The 18,049-nt window shown below is 53.0% G+C and overlaps 1 protein-coding gene across 1 annotated transcript in view; it reads right to left on the reverse strand.

Moving 5' to 3' along the window:
* Positions 1-4,047: 4,047 nt before the first annotated feature.
* Positions 4,048-18,049, reverse strand: part of ETS1 (ETS proto-oncogene 1, transcription factor) — a 48,484-nt gene continuing 34,482 nt past the window's right edge. Inside the window, exons 7-8 of the mRNA XM_084301425.1 lie at positions 9,257-9,375; positions 4,048-8,816 (exon numbers count right to left, since the gene is read on the reverse strand). Of these exons, the coding sequence (XP_084157551.1) occupies positions 8,601-8,816; positions 9,257-9,375 (335 nt within the window). The 3' untranslated portion in view covers positions 4,048-8,600. The remainder of the gene's footprint in view (positions 8,817-9,256; positions 9,376-18,049) is intronic.

Consider the following 18,049-nt stretch of genomic DNA (forward strand, 5'->3'; position numbering starts at 1 on the left):
CATCATTGAGGTGCCAGAGGCTGTGAGCACTGGCGCCTTGGCAGCACCTGCTTTGTTCTTGTGGGATGCAATGAGTAATTGAGGAAAGGATTTGGTGAAAAGATGTGGGAGTCTCAGGGCTGGCAGGAGCAGCAGCACCCAGCTGGCTCCCAAACAGGGAGAAGTGTTTGTGTTTGTATGGTGCTTTTAAGCCGAGCGGAGGAAGTGGGGTTGCAGCTGGGGAAACTGAGGCACAGAAGTGGAAGAAGCTAAACTTGGTGACAACCCTGCAAGACACAGCTGCTGCCTCCAAATCCATGCTAAATCCATGATACGACCCCTGTGCTGATGCCTCTGGAGAGCAGCCAGCCCCTCGTGCCCTTTCAGACCAGCAGCAACCCCCTTGCTGCTGCCAAATCCCCCGCCTGGCTCCTGGAGCTCACTTAGCAAAAGCTTCCCTGGCTTGAGCAGGGCACGTGCTGCCATCACCAGCACAAAGGTTGCTGCAGGAGCAGCTGGGATGGGGAAAAACGTAGAAACGTTGAAGAAAAGAAGAAGAAGGAAAAAAAAAAAAAAAAAAAAAAAACATTGCTCATTGTGAGGGCTTTTATATTTTCATGCTTACCCCCGTAATGATGGTGTGTCCACCCAGAGAAACCCGCTCCTCTGCACCTCTGTGTCTGCGGGGAACCGATGGGGTTTGCAGAGCACTTCTCTCTGCTGTTCCCCCTGCACCCAGCTCCCCGCCCCCCCGGGGCTGTTTGGTTTTGGGCTCGTGGCCGCGGGCTCGCCGGTGGTCTGCGGTGGGCACGCTGGTGGTCTGCGCTGAGCCGGCGGCTTGCATGGCGCTGGCTTCGCCTCGCGGTTTCCAGCTGGTAAATGTCATTAATAGAAGCTGAAAATACATGGCACCATTCCTGAGACGACGCCTTTTCCATGGTGCCGGTGCTGCAGCGGCAGGGGATGCGAGGGAGGGGGCGGGGGGGGCTGCCCCAGGCTGTGCCCCGAGCAGGCAGCGCGGTGGGGACAGAGGGTTTGGGGAATGTGGGGGGACAAGAGAGGGAAGGGGAAGGGGACGGGGAGAAGAGAGGGCAGGGAGGCAGTTAAGGAGCAGCACAGGGCTGGGAGGGCTGGGGGGAGGAGGTGGGTCACGGTGCCCACCGAGGGTAATTCAGGGGTGGATCAGGGCATCGCAGCATCACCCGTGCGAGGACAGCGCTGCCTCGAGGAAGAAATAAGCTCACAGCAGCTTAATCCACCCACCCCGGTCCCCCAAAAGGATGCTGCAGGAAAGAGGGCGATGCAGCATCTCAGGGAGCATCCCCACCCCGGGATGCAGCATTTTGGGGACCATCCACGAGCCCCAGGACCCCAGCAAGGCGGCTGGGTGCTGGTGGGCGTGTGCCCTGCCTCCCCCCTCTCCCCCCCCACCGGCAGCCGCGTTTTGGCCCCGGCCGCTGCCTCCCCCCCGAGCAGCCTGGCACAATAGCGCATTGTGGGGCCGGCTTTCAAGCGGGGCCAGGGAATGGCAGCGCGGGGGAAAGGCCGCTGGAGGAGCCGGAAAGTTGCTGTTGGACGGCGTTCAGAGGCCTCGGCGCGGCGGGAGGGAGCCGGCCGCGGAAAGCAAACAGCGCGAGGGGAGGAAAGTGCTGATGCCGAGAGGTGGCCCTGGCACCCCCGGCACCACCTGAGGCAGCGCCCGGGCACGGCGAGCCCCGGGGGTGTAAGTGAGGCCCCAGTGCCTTGCACCAGCCCTACAGCCCCAGATATTCTGGTGGAAGGCTCTTGCTGTCCCCAGCAAGCACTTGGCCATCCATGCACTGCATGTGCAGAGGGATGTGCAGGCGTGTGCGTTCACATGCAAGTGTGTGCATACGTGTGCACGCATGTGCAAGGCCCAAGGCATGGAGCAAAGCTCATTGCCACAGGGCTCAGCTGAGCAAACAGTGCAGCAAAGGGGTGCCTGTCCTAGCAGGCTCCCCCAGGACACCCAGCCCAGTCTTTGCACCCTTCCCTCTCCATCCCTCTCCACGTCATTCCCTATATTCCCACTTCTCCCCTTTAAGAGCCTCCTTAGTCCTCTCTTTTTCTCTCTCAGAGATTTCTAGAGAGCCCTTCCCTTAGTTTAGTCTTCAGTAATTTCGGTTCCTGTTTCAATCTCTCTTATTTCCCTCAAGCGCCAGTTCAGATGTCTCATTTCAAGACACCAACCTGAAAAAGGCCGGTTTGCCCCTGGCCTCTATTTAAAGTAGCCATTCTTGGTGCTTTGTGTGTCCACCTTTTAGAGTGCAAAACCAGCTCCCCAGGGTCATGCTGCTGGCTGTGCACATCCCCGTGCTGTCACCTGGAAAAGAAAACCTGTGTGCTGCTCCAGCCACGTATGTCTGAGCACCGGGGGCCAATAGGCCATGCAAAATCCTCGTAAAAGTGCCATTCTCCATGCAGGCTTGTTTCTCCTCCTGAGGAAACAAAGCTGAACGCGGGTGCATTTTTATTAACTCCTGGCTTGCAGCCAGCTGGGTGCATCACTGCCACGAGCAATGAGCCCGGACAGCTTTTGGCAGTGGTGGTGATGCTTCTCCTGCAGCGTGAGCCCCTTCCCAAACCCTGCTTCCTCCTCCCAAAACTCCTAAGCAGGTCTTGCAGCACCCCATGCTGATGCAGAGCACCAGAAGAGGGGAGAGCATTTGCTTCATTCACCACCCCCCAATGCTTCCTCTGGGGGAGCCGTGGACGTTAACTGCTCGCCGTGATTTCCATAGCGAGCGCCGCAGGTGCACGGGGGCTTCCCCCAGCAGGCCACCCGCGTGTATTTTTAGTGCAAGCATTAAAGCAGTTGTCTCCAGGCTGTGCGTGCTGTCGGGGGGTGGGGGGGTGGGGGAACAAGGTGGCCCTGAGGGGGTGGCTGAGTGTCCGCAGGCTCAGCTTCCCATTCTTTTTGAATTCCTATAATCCCATCCTTCCCTCTTCATCGCAGCCTAGCACCACCCTCACGTCCTGCAGTGGTCTACAGAGCTTTGCAGGCACTCCCCTTGCACACCCGTCTGCAAAGGGGGCAAAACGCCCTCAAAGAGCTGGGGCACCCTCTCCCCTTTTGCTTTTCACTGCCTCCACCATAGATGGAGCAATCTGGGGGTCACCTGCCATGGGTCTCTGTTAGGCCCCTGTTCTGGGGTCTCACCTGTCAGAGAAGCCTCTCTGCCAGGCTCTCCTGTAATTAAACCCAGGGGTTATCCAAGTTTTGGAGCAGCCTGGGGCCACACTGCTGCTGCAAGTGGTATGGTGGTTCTTGCCCATCCACATCTCAGCCTTCAGTCCCTCCCTGGGACTTCTTGCTTCCCGCACGCCTGCAAGCTGGGCGTTGCTGTAAATGTTGTTATAAATATTCCTTATCCTGGATTCATCTGTTGCATCCTGATGCAACACACACCGATGACTCGTCCGCTCTTCTCAGTATTCACCAAGTCTGATTCGTGCATTAGTGACCGCATTCAGTGATGATTCAGGCGAACGAGCGTCAGTGACATTGTCCATGAGGAACATGGACATTCCCTATCACAAGCTCACCAGCCCTATGAATAAGTATCGTGTCCTGGGCTGCAAGAACCTCTGCAAGACCCTGACCCTGTTAATGAGGCCTCCACGCCAATGGGCTCTGCTCAGCCCCGTGCCACAGCACAGATTTCCTCCTGGCTTGAGGACAAGGTGATACCTGAGCTGCCATAAATCTCAATGGGAAAACACATAAGGCATTAAAAAATGTATTTTTTACAGATTGTGCGGTGGTTCAAGATGCAAGGATGTACTGAAATGCTGGATTTGCCCCTGGGCCAACAGTGCTGAACGGTGACAGTCTCTGAGGAGCTGGAGAGGACAACCTGCACATCCTCCTGCTGCAGCAGGAGAGGCTGGAAAAGCTCCTGCCACGTCTAGGTCCGCCTTGTCCCCACTGTCACCTGAACAGGAAAAGCAGAGGCAGCACCCAGAGCAAGAACAAAGGCTCAATAAGCACACGGAGACCGAGCGTTATGAATTATTCTTCTTTTAATTTCACATGGTTTAAAATACGATATGAAATAAGGCTACAGTATATAAAAAACTCTCCAGCAAAATGATGTGCCAGCATCAGCAATTAAAACAAAACCAATCCCCTCCTTCTTTAAGTATTCAATGTAGGAGGGACTTTTTTTGTATCCTTTAAAAAAACAAAACAAAACAAAACAAAAAAAACACAACACACGGACACACACACACATCGCTACATCTCTAAGCTACCTCAGCTCAGTTTTTTTAAAAAGCACCTGCTTTTTCCTTTTTTTTTTTTTAATCTTGCTTTTAAAATTTTTTTCCACTTTTAAAAAATATAAATTATATGAAAATACAAGTTGGAAAATAGTCGAACAGCACAATATAACAATCTCTTTTTTTCTTCTTCTATGTTTATCAGCTTAAAAAAAATCCCATGTGTAAAAACAAAACAGAACAAAAAAAACTTTTTTTTTTTTTTTAACTGAGGCAGTTAATTCCTGGAGATATTCCATTATAACATATACGTATACATAGATTTATCATTTATTTAAACCTCTTTGGAATGTAGACAACAGCTCACGGATGTTATATAGACCCTACCAGAGAGCAGAGCACGCCAAGGAATCTGAAATTTGCGACATTTATGACAAAGAAGCAACTAAGCCCCAAAGCCTCGCAGAAAACCCCTCCAGAAGAGAAATAGGCAGGAGGTGGAGACGCTTTCTGCAGCATCTGATTTTTTTGGTGCTTACTGGGACCGTTTTTTGGAGTAGGTGGTGCTTTGGGAATAGGTGTGGAGGGTAAATCTTAAAATATCTTTATTCTTGCCCTGTTGGGCATTTCTCCAGAGCGACCTCACGCTGAATGATCGCCCCTGGAGCTGGGTGGTCGTAGTGTGTAAATAATCTACACGTGCACACTCACCGGGTTCTGCTCATTGTACATGGGGATGGAATGGAGAGGCACAGGCAGCAGCAGATAGATCTGCTTGCTTTTTTTCATCTTTTTTTTTTGTTGTTGTTTGTTTTCCACCTTTTACTGAGGTCCTTTTCCCCTCATGTTCGAAATGACCCGTTCTCTGGGAAATGCACCTTAAAAAGCCAATGGGGAAAGGAAGGTCCCAGCAGGGCCGGGTGCTGCCTGCCAAACCCCAGGGACGCTGCTCGTAAGCGCTGCGCCCCCACGGCTGGGCTCAGGCTCTGCCAGGGGACGAAGGGGACAGAGGGGGACAGAGGGAGACGTGCCCTGCGGGGGTCAGACACCAAGAACAGCAGGTCACGAGCAGGACACAGGAAATACCCAAAGCCACCAAATGCACTGGAGAGGTTCCACACCAGGACAAAATTACCGGCTGCCAAGTGCCACAGGTATCTGCTGAGGGTGAAGCTCAGCTCTGCACAGAGAAACCAGCACAGGAGTGAGCCCCGTCCCTGGCAGATCTCTTGTCCCTCTCAAACCCATCCTTCTGGTTCAGCATGTGCATGGGTTAACCAAATTTTCGTGGCCTCGAAGAAGAGGAGGTCAGAGGGTTTGGGTTCCAGCACATCTGGTTCACACATCCCTCTCCACCAGTCACCATGCAATTAAAAAGCGGGAGAAAATAAAAAGAAACAAAAACAAAAACAAACAAATCTGCGAATTTCCAGTGTATAAAAACAGCACACAGCCCTCTCTGGGATGGTCTCTACAACGGGAACAAAAAGTAGAGGAAAATAGTGAATTGTGAACCTGGCTAAAGAATGTCCCTAGGACTGCACTGCCCCTTTGCTGCTGTACTCACACACAGGCTGTGATCCAGGGTGGCAAACAGCCATAAGAAATGGTGAGGAAGCTCTGGCTAGGGGCTACTTCCAGAAAACAGAGCCACTCTCCATGACCTGCCCTTTCTAACCTTTAACCAGTCTTCCTGAGATCCTTGGGCATGGACTCTTGTGGTCGGTGAAACAGGTTCATTTTGGAAACCTTCAAAAAATCAGCAGAGCAGAGCAGATGAGGGATTTTGCCTGGCAGAATGATGGGAAACTCTGTTTCCTTCCATTTGAGTGAAATGTCATCCCTGTTTTCTGCTCAAAGAAGGCACTTCAGCTGCAGCTGAGCACCTGATGGGCCAGGCACGGCAGGAGGCACTGTCCAGGGCACAGCACAGTGCCACAGACAGGACTTCCAAGGGCAGAAGGAGCAACTTTCAAAGCCATGCTGGAAGCAGCCCTTGAAGGAAAAGCTAAGGACACTTGGCAGCTGCATGCAAGACAGCAACCAAAAGCCTACAGAAACTGCTGGCTGCTGAAAACCCCACCCAGATGGTGTGTCCCATTGGGGTGCCCTTGTGCTCCTCGCCCGCTGCACATTTCCGTGCTGTTGCACCGTGCCTGTTCCTTGGCGAGCTGGTCCCTGCCAGGTAAAGCCGTGGCGCCTCGCTGCGGTTCCCCCCCAGTCTACATTTTCCTCTCTCCAGCTCCAAGCTGCTCCCTTCCAGCTAAGGAGACCACCTAAGTTTTACCTCCCAGCAGGCAGCGTCTCATTCCTCCTTTGGTGCTCCTTTCACCTTCCTCCCGTCCCCTTTTCCTTCCTTTCCATCCACCCCACTACTTTTCTGTACGCTCAGCGGGACGGTGTGCAGCCCCAGCCCCATGAGCATACCCCACAGCCTCCCTCACCTAAGCCCCTGGCTGCTTTCCCCCTGCACCATCCTGCCTGCCCTCGCCTGCCAAGCATCTCTGGAAGGCCTCTCCCTGCCTTGCCCCCGCGCCGCTGTCTCACAGTGCCTCTGTGTTAACGCAGCTACCTAAAACACACAGATGGACAGACAAACAACACACAAACAAGGTACTTTTGGTTCAAATGCATAATACTGTCTTTAAAAATAAAATGCCCAACAGCTCTCCAGGGCAAAAGCCCTGATTCTGCAGCTGGATCCGCACGGGTCCGGCTTTGGGGTCATATCTAGGAATTTTAACTTTTACTGCCCTGTCCTCTTTGTCGCATTGAGCCCAGCCCTGGCATCAGCCTCGGTTTGCTCAGAGCATCCCAGGGACTGCTCGATGAAGCAGGAGTTGCTGCTCTGCAGGCAAACCAGCTGCAGAAGGCTCAGAGGACAGGAGGAGCAGCTCCCCCCAGGACTGATACTGCATCAGTCTTGTGCATGGGCAGGCACACGAGGCCTCTCATTTACCCCAGAGACAACAGTCATATGCTTCATGTTAATCACACCCTGACACGGTTTGCAGGATCAGCCTTACAAAGGGCAGTAAAGAGCCCATTTGCAAGGCCAATTTCCTTTCTGCATGTGCCCGGCTGGTTAAGACATACAGCAATAAAGGTAAAGCTGGTCAAAACAGGAAGGAAGAAACACTTCCTTTTGGTTTTTCAAGGTTTTCTGGATTTTTTCCCCTCATCAATTTGTATGTTTTTCAGTTACCACATTCAAAATATGGGAATTTCTCCCCTACGACCCCCCAAAAAAGAAAAAGATCTTGAAAGCACCAGAGTGTTCCTTGAGCGAAAACGCGCCCTGGAAAACGTGAAAGCCATTTTCACTGCAAATCTCAGTACATTTTGGAAAGCCACTTTGTGCACAAAATGCAGCTGTAAGAAAAAAAGGCCTATTTTTAACAGCAACAACAACAAAAAAGCGCTGTTTCAACCAGCTTTATCAGCAAATGGCGGAGCAAAGCGCGTGGGACTCGAAGCAAGAGCGGCACACCCAGCCAGCATCACCAGGAGCCAGTTTGGAGTTAATTTTCCTTCACATACGATTCAGAGATCACGAGTCGTAGCGCTACACTTCTCCAGTGGGGTCTACATAAACTTTGTGTTTTGTTTTTTTTCCTCACTGTGATAAAACTCTCTGCTGGCATAACAGAAACAAACACACACAATATTGCAATACTGAGACCATCTTAGAGCTTAAGACTATTTAAAAAAAATACTGGCACAAAATTTAATAAAATAAAACTTTAACAAATTAAAAAAAAAAAGTCTTGATCCCTCCTAGCAAAAATTCTGCCTTTTGTATAAAAGAAGACAACCGACAGAAAGGCGATGTTACAAGAACAACAAACAGTTCTTGTTTTTTTCCTATATTGCCCCTCCCCAAAGCAGGAAGTTTCACCCACTTTTGTTTTCCCTCCCCCCCGAAAAAGTTTAAAATCTTCAAATCCTTAGGAATACTGTCATTTCCTGAACTGTCAGTTTGTTGTGCCAACAGCACAATAACCGAAGGGATCCGTTTGTTAATAGTTTTCTAAACAGCAAGGGATGGGGAGGATTTTTTTTTCTTTTTTCTTTTTTTTAAAGTGAGCTACATTTTTCTGGCTTTCTTAAAACTCAGAATTTCACCCCAAAAAAGCCTGTCTTGGAGCTTTCAGAAAAAAAAAGGCCCATCCTTCTCCAAAACAAACTTTTTAGGTTTCGACGAAAAGTTTGACTCTTCCACCACCCTCTCTCCCAACATCCTCAAAGCATTAGATCTGAGTTGCTCTTAACAACAAAAAAAATAACAAAAAAAAAAAAAAAAAGGAAAAAAAAAAAGATAAAGTCCCATCAACTCTCCAGAATGACACGAGGCCATCGGCCACCCCAGCCGGCTGCCTTCACTCATCAGCATCCGGCTTGACGTCCAGCATGGCATGGAGCTCCTCCGGCGTGTAGCCCAGCAGGCTCTGCAGGTCGCAGACGAAGCGGTAGACGTAGCGCTTCCCAGCCGTCTTGTGGATGATGTTCTTGTCATAGTAGTAGCGCAGGCCACGGCTCAGCTTCTCGTAGTTCATCTTGGGCTTGTTTTTCCTCTTGCCCCATCGCCTGGCCACCTGGGAGAGGGGTGGGGAGAGTTAGAGAGGGGAAGGACCGCATGGGGATGGACAGGGAGGGGCTTTCTGGCTTGCTTGGGCATCCTTTGGGTACAGAAGCCAAGGGAGGGAATGAACAGCCCACCCGTTTCCCAAAATCAATGGGAAGACCCAAGTCCCACCTGCACATCTTATTTGAAAAGTTCTGTCACCATGCCTTTCTTTACTGTTTCAGCTACTTCCCACCAAATGTGGGTGTGTATTACTGCTTCCTACATATATATTACTGCAGCCCAATTTTTAACAAGTTTCCAGCTGGGCTCTAATTCATTGTTTTTCCCTACATAAGACCAGAACAACATGACTGCCCCAAACTCAGCCATGAAGGGTGGAGAGAAGAATTATCCTAGCAAATATTTTAGTGGCGTTTGGGCTGAGCACTGAATTCCTGGGTACTCTACCTCATCTGGATCGGAAAGTTTGAACTCCCAGCCATCGCCCGTCCAGCTGATGAAGGACTGACAGGACTTGTCAGTGAGCAGTTCCAGCAGGAATTGCCACAGTTGGATGGGTCCGCTGCCTAGAAAGACAAAGGAAACATGAGACATCAATGCCAGGAAAGCACAGCCCCTTCTATCCTAGCCCAAGGGGGAAAAAAATCACATGCAATTGGTGCTCACTGGAAAAGAAAATAAAACCTACCAATGAGAAAAGAAAAGTCAGTGGCTGCAGGGCAAGATCTGGGCTGGGATGACAACTTGAGAGTTAAATCCTGCAGGTAAAAGAGCTTCCTATTTGCAGTAAGAGCTGAATATTCATGCACTGGAATGCTTCACTTCGAGTTACATAAATAGGATTATTTTTCTGGCACCCAAACAGCGAGCAGTCGTTGTCTTGGCACAAGAGCACCACCGCTTCCTACGTGCCAAAAACCTCCTGGCCATTGAATGAACTCCGGCAGACTCCTGCTTCCCGACCTTGACTCTTTGCTCCGTGGCTGTTTACTGAGATAAAGGGGACCCAGGTATGAAAATTATTTGGCCCCTTTCCAGGGCATGTTGCTGCAGGCACAGACTGCGCTGGCTCACTGAGATGGGCAGGGGCTGGCGGCTCTGGCAGGCAGGGCTCAGCCCCACGCTCCCCAGGGCTGCTGGTTCTCCTTACCCAGCAAGGCAAGAGCATCCCTTGCCACGGTTGTTCAGCCTCTCTTTACAGCTCCATGGTCTCCCTGTTTCACATGGATGCTGATTTTGGCCAAGAGCAATTTGTCTCGGGGTCCTGGGCCTAACACACCTAATGTGCAGTAGCTGGTGCACCGCACTGAGAGACTAAGGCTTCACAGCCTGGTTTTGTCTGGATTAATGGTGTATGTGGAGTGATTTAAACAAAAAACAAAAACACTTATCTTTTCTGTGCACTTGCATCCCAATCAAAGGTAGAGGAGAAGCCCTCAAGCCAAAAGCTCTTTGATGAGCAACTTTCAAATGTGGCCACAGCCGAAATATTGTGCTTAGCTCTAGGAAACGTGTTCTGGGAAAAATTCTGCAATGTTTTAAATGGAGCTTAGACAATCTCAGTAATAATAGTGACAATAATAATAATAAACAGAGCCAGAGGTTAGAGGAAATGATTTGTCACCAAAAAAATTGTGCTGGATTAGGATGGCAGGCAGGATGGGGTAAAGCCGCCTGCTGACACCAATGAGAACAAGCTTCAAGCGAGGAAAGAAGTCATTTAGTCAGAAAAAGGGATGGAGAACAGCCTATTTCCATGGATGACAATGGAGATGTCAGTGCTGTGGCTGCGGGATAACCCGCTGAGGGAGGAGAGGGGTGTTCCCCCTTTTCCACAATGTTTCAAATGACTCAAAAAGCAGACAGGCTGGTAGCAAGCAGGAAATGACAGCTCCAGGACAGGCGCATGGGGACTGGGGAATCACTGCGCCCCGTCCAGCCCACCCCGAAGGGCATAGCTCTGGTTTCCCCTACGAAATCCCTCCAGGTTTTGTGGGCTCTGGGTCCTCCACCAAGCCACGGGGAACAAATGAGCCCTGGCCGGCCAGCAGCATCTCATCCCTGGTACCCTGGCCCAGGCTGTGGGCAGGACAAAGCAGAGGGCTCAGCATCTCTGGCTGTAAATGAGGAGACACTTGGCAGGGAGAAGCTCCTGCCTGCTGTCCTCAGCTGCAGCTTGCCGAGAGGCTGACTCCGAGACCTCCGGCAGGGTGGAGGCAGAGCCGCCTCGCACCACCCGCAGCAGAGCAAGGGAGGAAATGCAGCTCACGCCTTCGCCTTGTGTCCCAAATGGAAGAGGCAAAAGCCCGGCCCAAAATGTCATCACATCTCAAAGACTTGGCCTATGTACAGCACCAAGCTCTACGTACAGGGAAGCTATTGGGCAACAGGGTATTTCAGCCTCCTGAGGCCCTCCACGGGGAATTGCAGGTGAATTCATGCAGGGACAATTTCTCATCCCATCTCACTTTACACCAATCCCCTACACATGTAAGGAGAGCAGCCAGTGCCAAAACCAGGTCAACAGAAACACTCCTAGGGCACAGGACTGAAGCACAACCAGGTTTGTCACCCTGATTTCTCTCTTGCCTAGAAAAAACAAATACTCCTCCTCTAATATATAACAGATGGAAACCCACCGCTTGGGCACCAGCTTCCTGGAGAGCGAATCCCTTCGAAATCCCCCTGGGCCACCCTGGAGGCTTTCGAGGTGTCGGGGACTTGATGCGAGAGGTGCCGCTATGCCCCAGCCAAGCGGCCGGTGTGGTTTATGCGCAGTGCTGGTGGCTCGGCTGCCAGCTGGCGTGGGGAGGTGTTGGGAAACCCAGTAATTCCTCGCCCTCTCTCCAGCGAGCAAGGTAGGCTCCTGCTGCCACGCTGGGCGCTGCTCTGGTGTGTATTTTGGGATTTTGAAGGAAGCGGTGTAATGCAGCAGCTTGTGCCTTGGAAGAGGGATTCCCAAGGTCTATTCCTAGCCGCCTGTGGGACTAGTGTAAAACCCCAAATTCCTCCGTGTTGGACAGGCAATTATGTCAAGAATGTGTTTACTGCACAGCTCGCAGGCATGTCTCAGCTCCTATAAACACACACCCTGCCAGAGGGGAAGGCAGCGGAGGCCCCGCAGATGTGCTGCCGCTGGGGTACAATGCTGAGATGTCAGCAGGGCTGACACGAGGTGGCAGGAACCAAGCCCCAGCACATGCCCAAGCCTGCGTGCCCGAGAATAGCGCTGGGGAGACCACAGGAGCGGTGGTGTCAGTGGAGGAAGGAAAAATGATCAGGGCAGAGGTGCTGGGCGGTCCGTGCATGGGCTGGTTGGGCAGAATAGCTGCAATTAGTGCTGAGAAGGCTCTCTTCAGAGCTTAGTTTCTTTTGCCTGCTCTGCAGCAAAGCAAGGCACAGGGAAGTGTTTCTCCCACCACCTAGGAGAGGATTTCCCCGTGGCACTTAGCTCGCACAGAGACATCCACCCACCCACAGCGCGTCCCCAGCGTGATGCTGCCGGGCTCATCTCCGCTCCCTGAACCTCCCCCCCAGCAGCTGGGAGCAGCGCCCATTTTCCATCCCTTCTGCTTACACTCATCCTTCCACCCCTGGCTGAGGCTTCAACTCCCCACCCAGATGCCCGGTCCAGCTCCCTGTGCTGCAGAGATGTGCCAACACCACCGCTGGCATAGCTCAGTGACTTCACCCCACCAGGAGACCCTGTTGCATTGCTCACCCCCGAAACACCAATTTTACACCAATCCCCACTGGAGCACTCCTGCAGCCTTTTCTTGGATGCAGCCCCAAGCGTGGGGTGCAGGGACACAAGCCACCCTTTATGGTGCCGGTTTCTCCATGCACACCCAGGGACTTCCCAGACCAAGCCGCCCGCCCCGCCGTGACCCCTGGCACCCGCGGAGGCTGCTAAGAATAGCGCCCGCCCGGGGGGCTCGCCGCCCAGCAGGGCCACAATGGGGACCCTGTCTCGCCTCGGTGGCACTGAAGAGGGTCCTTCAGCAGGGCCCACTGGGGAGTGTCACACCACAGGAATTCTCCCACGTCAGGGGGAAAATATGCCTCTCATGCTGGATGACAACCGGCCTCTGCTCAGGCTGAGCGGTGCCTCCTTGGCTGGTGCTGCACCAGTCCTCCAAAGTCCTCACAGCATCCTCGGACAGGTCTGGAGGTCCCCTTCTGCCTTCTTACCCCTGGCTCTGGAGGTTAAAACTAAAGTGCACCATCTCCAAAACCCTTCCAGCCCTTCTGCAAGAAGTGCTTTGCTAGCTCCAGCCTTTAACCCAAACTGCAGGCTGGGCACACCAACCAGCTCTGCCACCCTAAGAGTCCCCCACGGCATCAAATAAATGTGGTTGTGACTCTGAATCCTAAAATTCAGACCTGGAGAAGCCTGCCCATGTCAGAAGTGACTCCTAAACCTTCCGAGAGCTGGAAGTGTTGGCCCCGTTGGACAGCCATTTGTGGCAGCGCCTGGTTTTTATACGGAATTTAGGAGCCTCTGCAGTGTAATGCAACTGCTTGCATCTCAAAGGCCCTCTCCCAGAGAGGGAGGGGACAACCAAGACAAAAATTTGGGCAGGTCTGAGCTGGTTTTGTATTTGTGCCTGCAGCAAGTGAGTCTGGGGCAGGCGATGCCCCAGGCCCTCGTCCCAGCCCAGCACACCCCTGCCAGCCACTTTCCCCGTCGCCGGCACAGACAGGCGTGTGCACCATGCACGGGAGGGCCCAGCCCAAAACGCACCATCCTCACCGTCTCTCGAGCCGGTTTCACACCCCCACCCCTCTCAACGGCCTCTGTTTGAAAGAAGGAAAACAAAACAAAACAAAAAAAAACTTCAAAAAAAAAAACACAGCACACCTATGCTTTTTGCTCTGTGGTTTGTGGTTCCAACCAAACAGAGCGACTGGGCACAGCAACATCTCCAAAACAGCCTTCGCCTCCATCTTGTGCCCACCTTGCCCAAGCCCCCTGTGGTGCCGATGCAGTGCCGGGGTCCCGAGCCCCCCCTTGCCGTGCCAGGATTGCAGAGCTCGGCCCCATCGCTGCCGTGTCGGCCCCAGCCCTTGCCCAGCCGGGTCACACCACTGCACAGGGCAGGTTTTGTGCAGGTCAGAGGACACCGGGGTGCAAATCAAAGCATCTCCGAGGAGCAGGTGTGAACGAGGTGGGGAAGGACCCAAAAAGCTCCTTCCCTCCACGTGCTTACGGAGCAGCCAGATGGGCCACTCCATGCTCTTTTGGCTTTCCTGACCCATCTCCTCCATCTCAAGGAGAACCATGAGTATCAGGGCAAAGCATGAGGGGCTCAGTAAGCTTCATATCTCCCTCCTGACGGTGGTCCTGCCGCCACAAGCTGCCATGTGATGCCCCGAAGGGGGCACTGAGCAGCAGCTGCTGCTTTGGTCTCACCTCTGGGCTGCTGCGAAGCTGCTGAGGGGGCTGCAGCAGCGCTGGGGAGAGCTGAGCTGCTGTCACGGTCGGGCAGCAGTGCGTGGGGCTGATTTCACTGTCATTTGCACATGTCTGGCAGGTGGAGCAGGAGCCACTGAACCAGCCCCGCGTCCCACCCTGCAGCTCGGGAAGGGCTGCGGGGCCCAGACAGGCGCTGTGGGGGAGGCAGAAAAGCAGCAGGAGCTGCTGCTGGCCACACTTCAAGTCCACCTACAGGGGCGGGTAAAGCACAGGACACAAAACGAGTGAGCTAGCACCATCACCTGCATCTCCCGGGCTGGAGGGGCTGTTGTGTTTCTTCTGCCTGCCAGGGCCAGCTGGCTGCACCTCTGGGTTGCCCTAAGCAGAGCTACAAGCACCTGGGATGCTCATGGAGGCACGCTTCTCCAGCAGTGCGAGGCGCAGGAAGGAAGGATGCTGATGTTTCTAGGAAAGCAACTGCACAGGCTCTGGATGCCAAGGACACCCGGATCTCCGGAGCACAGCAGGAGAGGGGCCAGGAAAGCAGCTGCTAGTGGATTTTTGGATGCCCACAAGCGCAGCACATCTGGGGAGCTCGCTGGCTGGAAGCTGCAGGCCAGCAGCATAAGCAACAAGAAGGGAAGAAGCAGCACACAAGCTCTCTTGAAAGAGACCCACTTTCTTTGGCATCAGCTCGACTTTCTTGCAAAACAGCAGCTGCGTGCTTTCACTTCTGTGTCACAGATAAGCATCGCTCAGAAACGGAGGCTTGTCGAAGGCACAGCTTCGGGCTCTACACCACAGACACTTGGGACAGGGCAGACGGGTTTACCTAGCACATTTGGGCCATATCGACACGGTGCCATGAGTGCTGATAGCAAGGCTTGGGGCTGGACCCAGCCCAGGCAAAACCGTTAGCTGTGCAGACACGCTCCTGGGTGCTCGGGCCAGATAGCATCTCAGAGGGGTCGGCTATTCCCAGCACTACTTTCTGTCTTCTCTAAGGGCAGCACGATAACGAAGATAGCATCAATCTGTCGCTAAGAGAGACGGCCAGGTCCTGCGTGATATTAGCTGGGAAGGAGGCATTAACTCTCTAGGTGCTGAGATTGTCTGTAAAGGCTTCAGCAACTCCCTAGCCAGGCCTGTAGTAAAGGGCTGCAGTACACATGCAACACTGGCCTTGCTGACAAGGGATCGAGCTCTGCTTTGCAGTCACCTCACCCTGCTCATCCCTCTTTCCTCCCTTCCCCTCCCAAATCCGAGGGGAATTGCTGTGCTCCGCTGGTTTGGCTATTTGGAGCAGCACATCGCAGCTCAGCAGCAGGGCTCGGGCGTTGCAGCAACACAGGCAGCACTGCGAGATGGAAAGCCCCAGCCTGCACAGCCCTGCATGCCACAAAGCCAACACGCACATCTCAGCTCCAAACCCACGCAGGTGCTCAAGAAAAGCCGAAAGCAACTCAGCCCAGGGCGCCGATAGCCAACCACCACAGGAGCACAGGGTCTGAACCTCCGCTGGACCTGCACCACCGAGGACAGCAGCACAAGTAGGTCAGAAGAGTGGAAAAATAAACACAGGGCAGAAAGGCCGAAGACCAGTGCGGTCAGACCCACACCACAGGCAGCACTGTTCTCTGCTACGGCCTATTGGTGTTCATCCACCAGGTCTCACAAGGGATCAGGGTGGCTTGTTGGAGCCAACAGCTTGCAGGATCCGGCTACAGCGCAGCCCCAGGCAGGGTGCAGGTGGCAGGGAGGTGAAGCTGAGCTCGCTTTAACCCAGCTGAGCTCGGGTATGGAGGGATCTGTGTGCCAGCGTGCACCTAGCACGAGCCACCCGCCCACGCTAAACGCTGTGCGGCTGCACAGACCCGCTCAGATAAGTCAACGTGAGACCTAGCACATCTGCCTGCAGAGCAGATGCGTCCTGATGCACCCCGGATGCATTCTCTCTCCGTTTCCTAGGTCATTTCACAAAAAAAAAAAAAAAAACTGGCTCATTGTAAGACTCAAGTTGGCCAAGCCCAAGAGAGGCTGCCCCAAAACCCAAGGTGTCCAGAGTTGGCCCTCCCTGCAGCTATGGAAACTGAAGTTCACCAACTCCGGAGCAGTTACATCTCTCCTTCAAAAAAAGATAAGAAAATTGCATCAACCTCTATCTGAGCAACCATGGCAACTTGTTAAATTAGGTCAAGATGTGGGGGCAGATAACACAGCTTTGAAAAGCTGCTTGCGAGCAGGGTGAAGAACACATCAAACGCAAATGGCGCTTCCGCCAAAATGCACCTTCTCACCGAAGCATGCGCCTCCTAGGGCAGATACCATCAGCGATCTGCCGCGGCTGCGATAAAGCACTGTGCCACCTCCCAGGGCCACGGGCAAAACAGGCACGGTGACAAAACCCAAACGATATTGTCAGGTTCCTAAAGTGAACCCAGAGACCCTGGAGATGAAGGACGCCATCTGCCAGGCTTTGCCCTCCCGTTTTCACTCTGCGAGTCCTAAAAGACTCACGCTGAGACACCGTGGTGTGTCTGCTGGGTGCTCCAAAAGGCTGGCGACGGGATGCCCAGCACTGGACACATGCTCAAGGCATCACCCGAGTCAGAAATGGGAAGCAGGGGTCTCAGGCACTTTGGGGTGACACTGGGCTGGTAACCCCCTGCTCTGCTCGTTTGGAGGCTCCACTGCCTCACCAAGCTGCATAGAGCCCAGAATTCAAGTTCCTCTGCTCTAGCCACTAGACAGCACTTCCTCCCCTGAGTAAACGGCAAGTAAAGCAAATCAAAAAAAAATAGTAATAAATAAAAAGAAGAAGAAGCCAGGAGTTCTGCCTGAGAGTCCCCACTGTCCTTGCTCAGCTGGCCCAGGAGAGGTCCAGCACTTCTCCACGGCCAGCCTCAATTTTTTTTTTAATTTTTTTTGCAGAAATATGCTACTGCAAAGCAGTTTCAAGAGGGCCCAGTCCTCCTATGGTCTGTAAGGCAACATGTTCTCACTTGCTCTCGCTGTGACCTGCTTTCACAGCAGCCTGGCTTTGCCTTGCACCCATGCTGGGCTCCCTCTGCACAGAAAATATAAGGTGCTGACAGGTCAGTAGGCTTTAAAAAGGGACAGAGGACTTCCCTGGAGTCACACATCTGCAAAACTCATCTGTCCAAAGGTATTTCCCAATGGTGAATGCAGGCTGTAGTGGTTTCAGCACTGAATCACTGCTTAGCAGCCTCTGGGGCAAGTGCTGCAACCAAGAATTTGGAAGTGGCCGATGTTTCTGGAAACCTCCAAATTTCCTTTCCCCCATTTAAAGTTTCTCAAGTGAAGCAATGAAAAAAACTTATTGATCATGTCAAAATGCTTGGGCTGAGGGATTATCGTCCCAGCTCAAAACGGGGATTGAAATGAGGCAAGGGAAAAAGTTACGTGGCGCAAAGCCTTTGGAAGTGTGCTCTGGCACTGCGTTAACTGAGGTCTCGCTTTCCTGGCGGCAAGAGTCCAAGGACACTCTTTGGGGTGCTAATACCCCCTGGCAAAACAGCGGCTCCAGCTTCAGCTCTTTGCTGGCAGATCGGGGTGGGAATGCCGCCTCTCCACAGGGGCAGCGCTTCTCTTCCAGGAGCCAGAGCAAACAGGGAGGGAAGCAGCTTGGAGCAGCTAGGAGCTTGGGCAGCACAGCTCCTAGCTTTGCCAGTGCTCCTGTGCCTCAGTTTCCCCAGCTGTTAAAAAGCAACCAGTGCTGCTGCCCAGGCACCGAGCACCCAAAACACTTCCACAGCCCTGGTGAAAGGCGTTATCAGGAGAGAAGAGGAATAAAGAAGTGCATG

Source organism: Netta rufina (assembly GCF_964035555.1).
Source record: "Netta rufina genome assembly, chromosome: 25".
Lineage (NCBI taxonomy): Eukaryota > Metazoa > Chordata > Aves > Anseriformes > Anatidae > Netta > Netta rufina.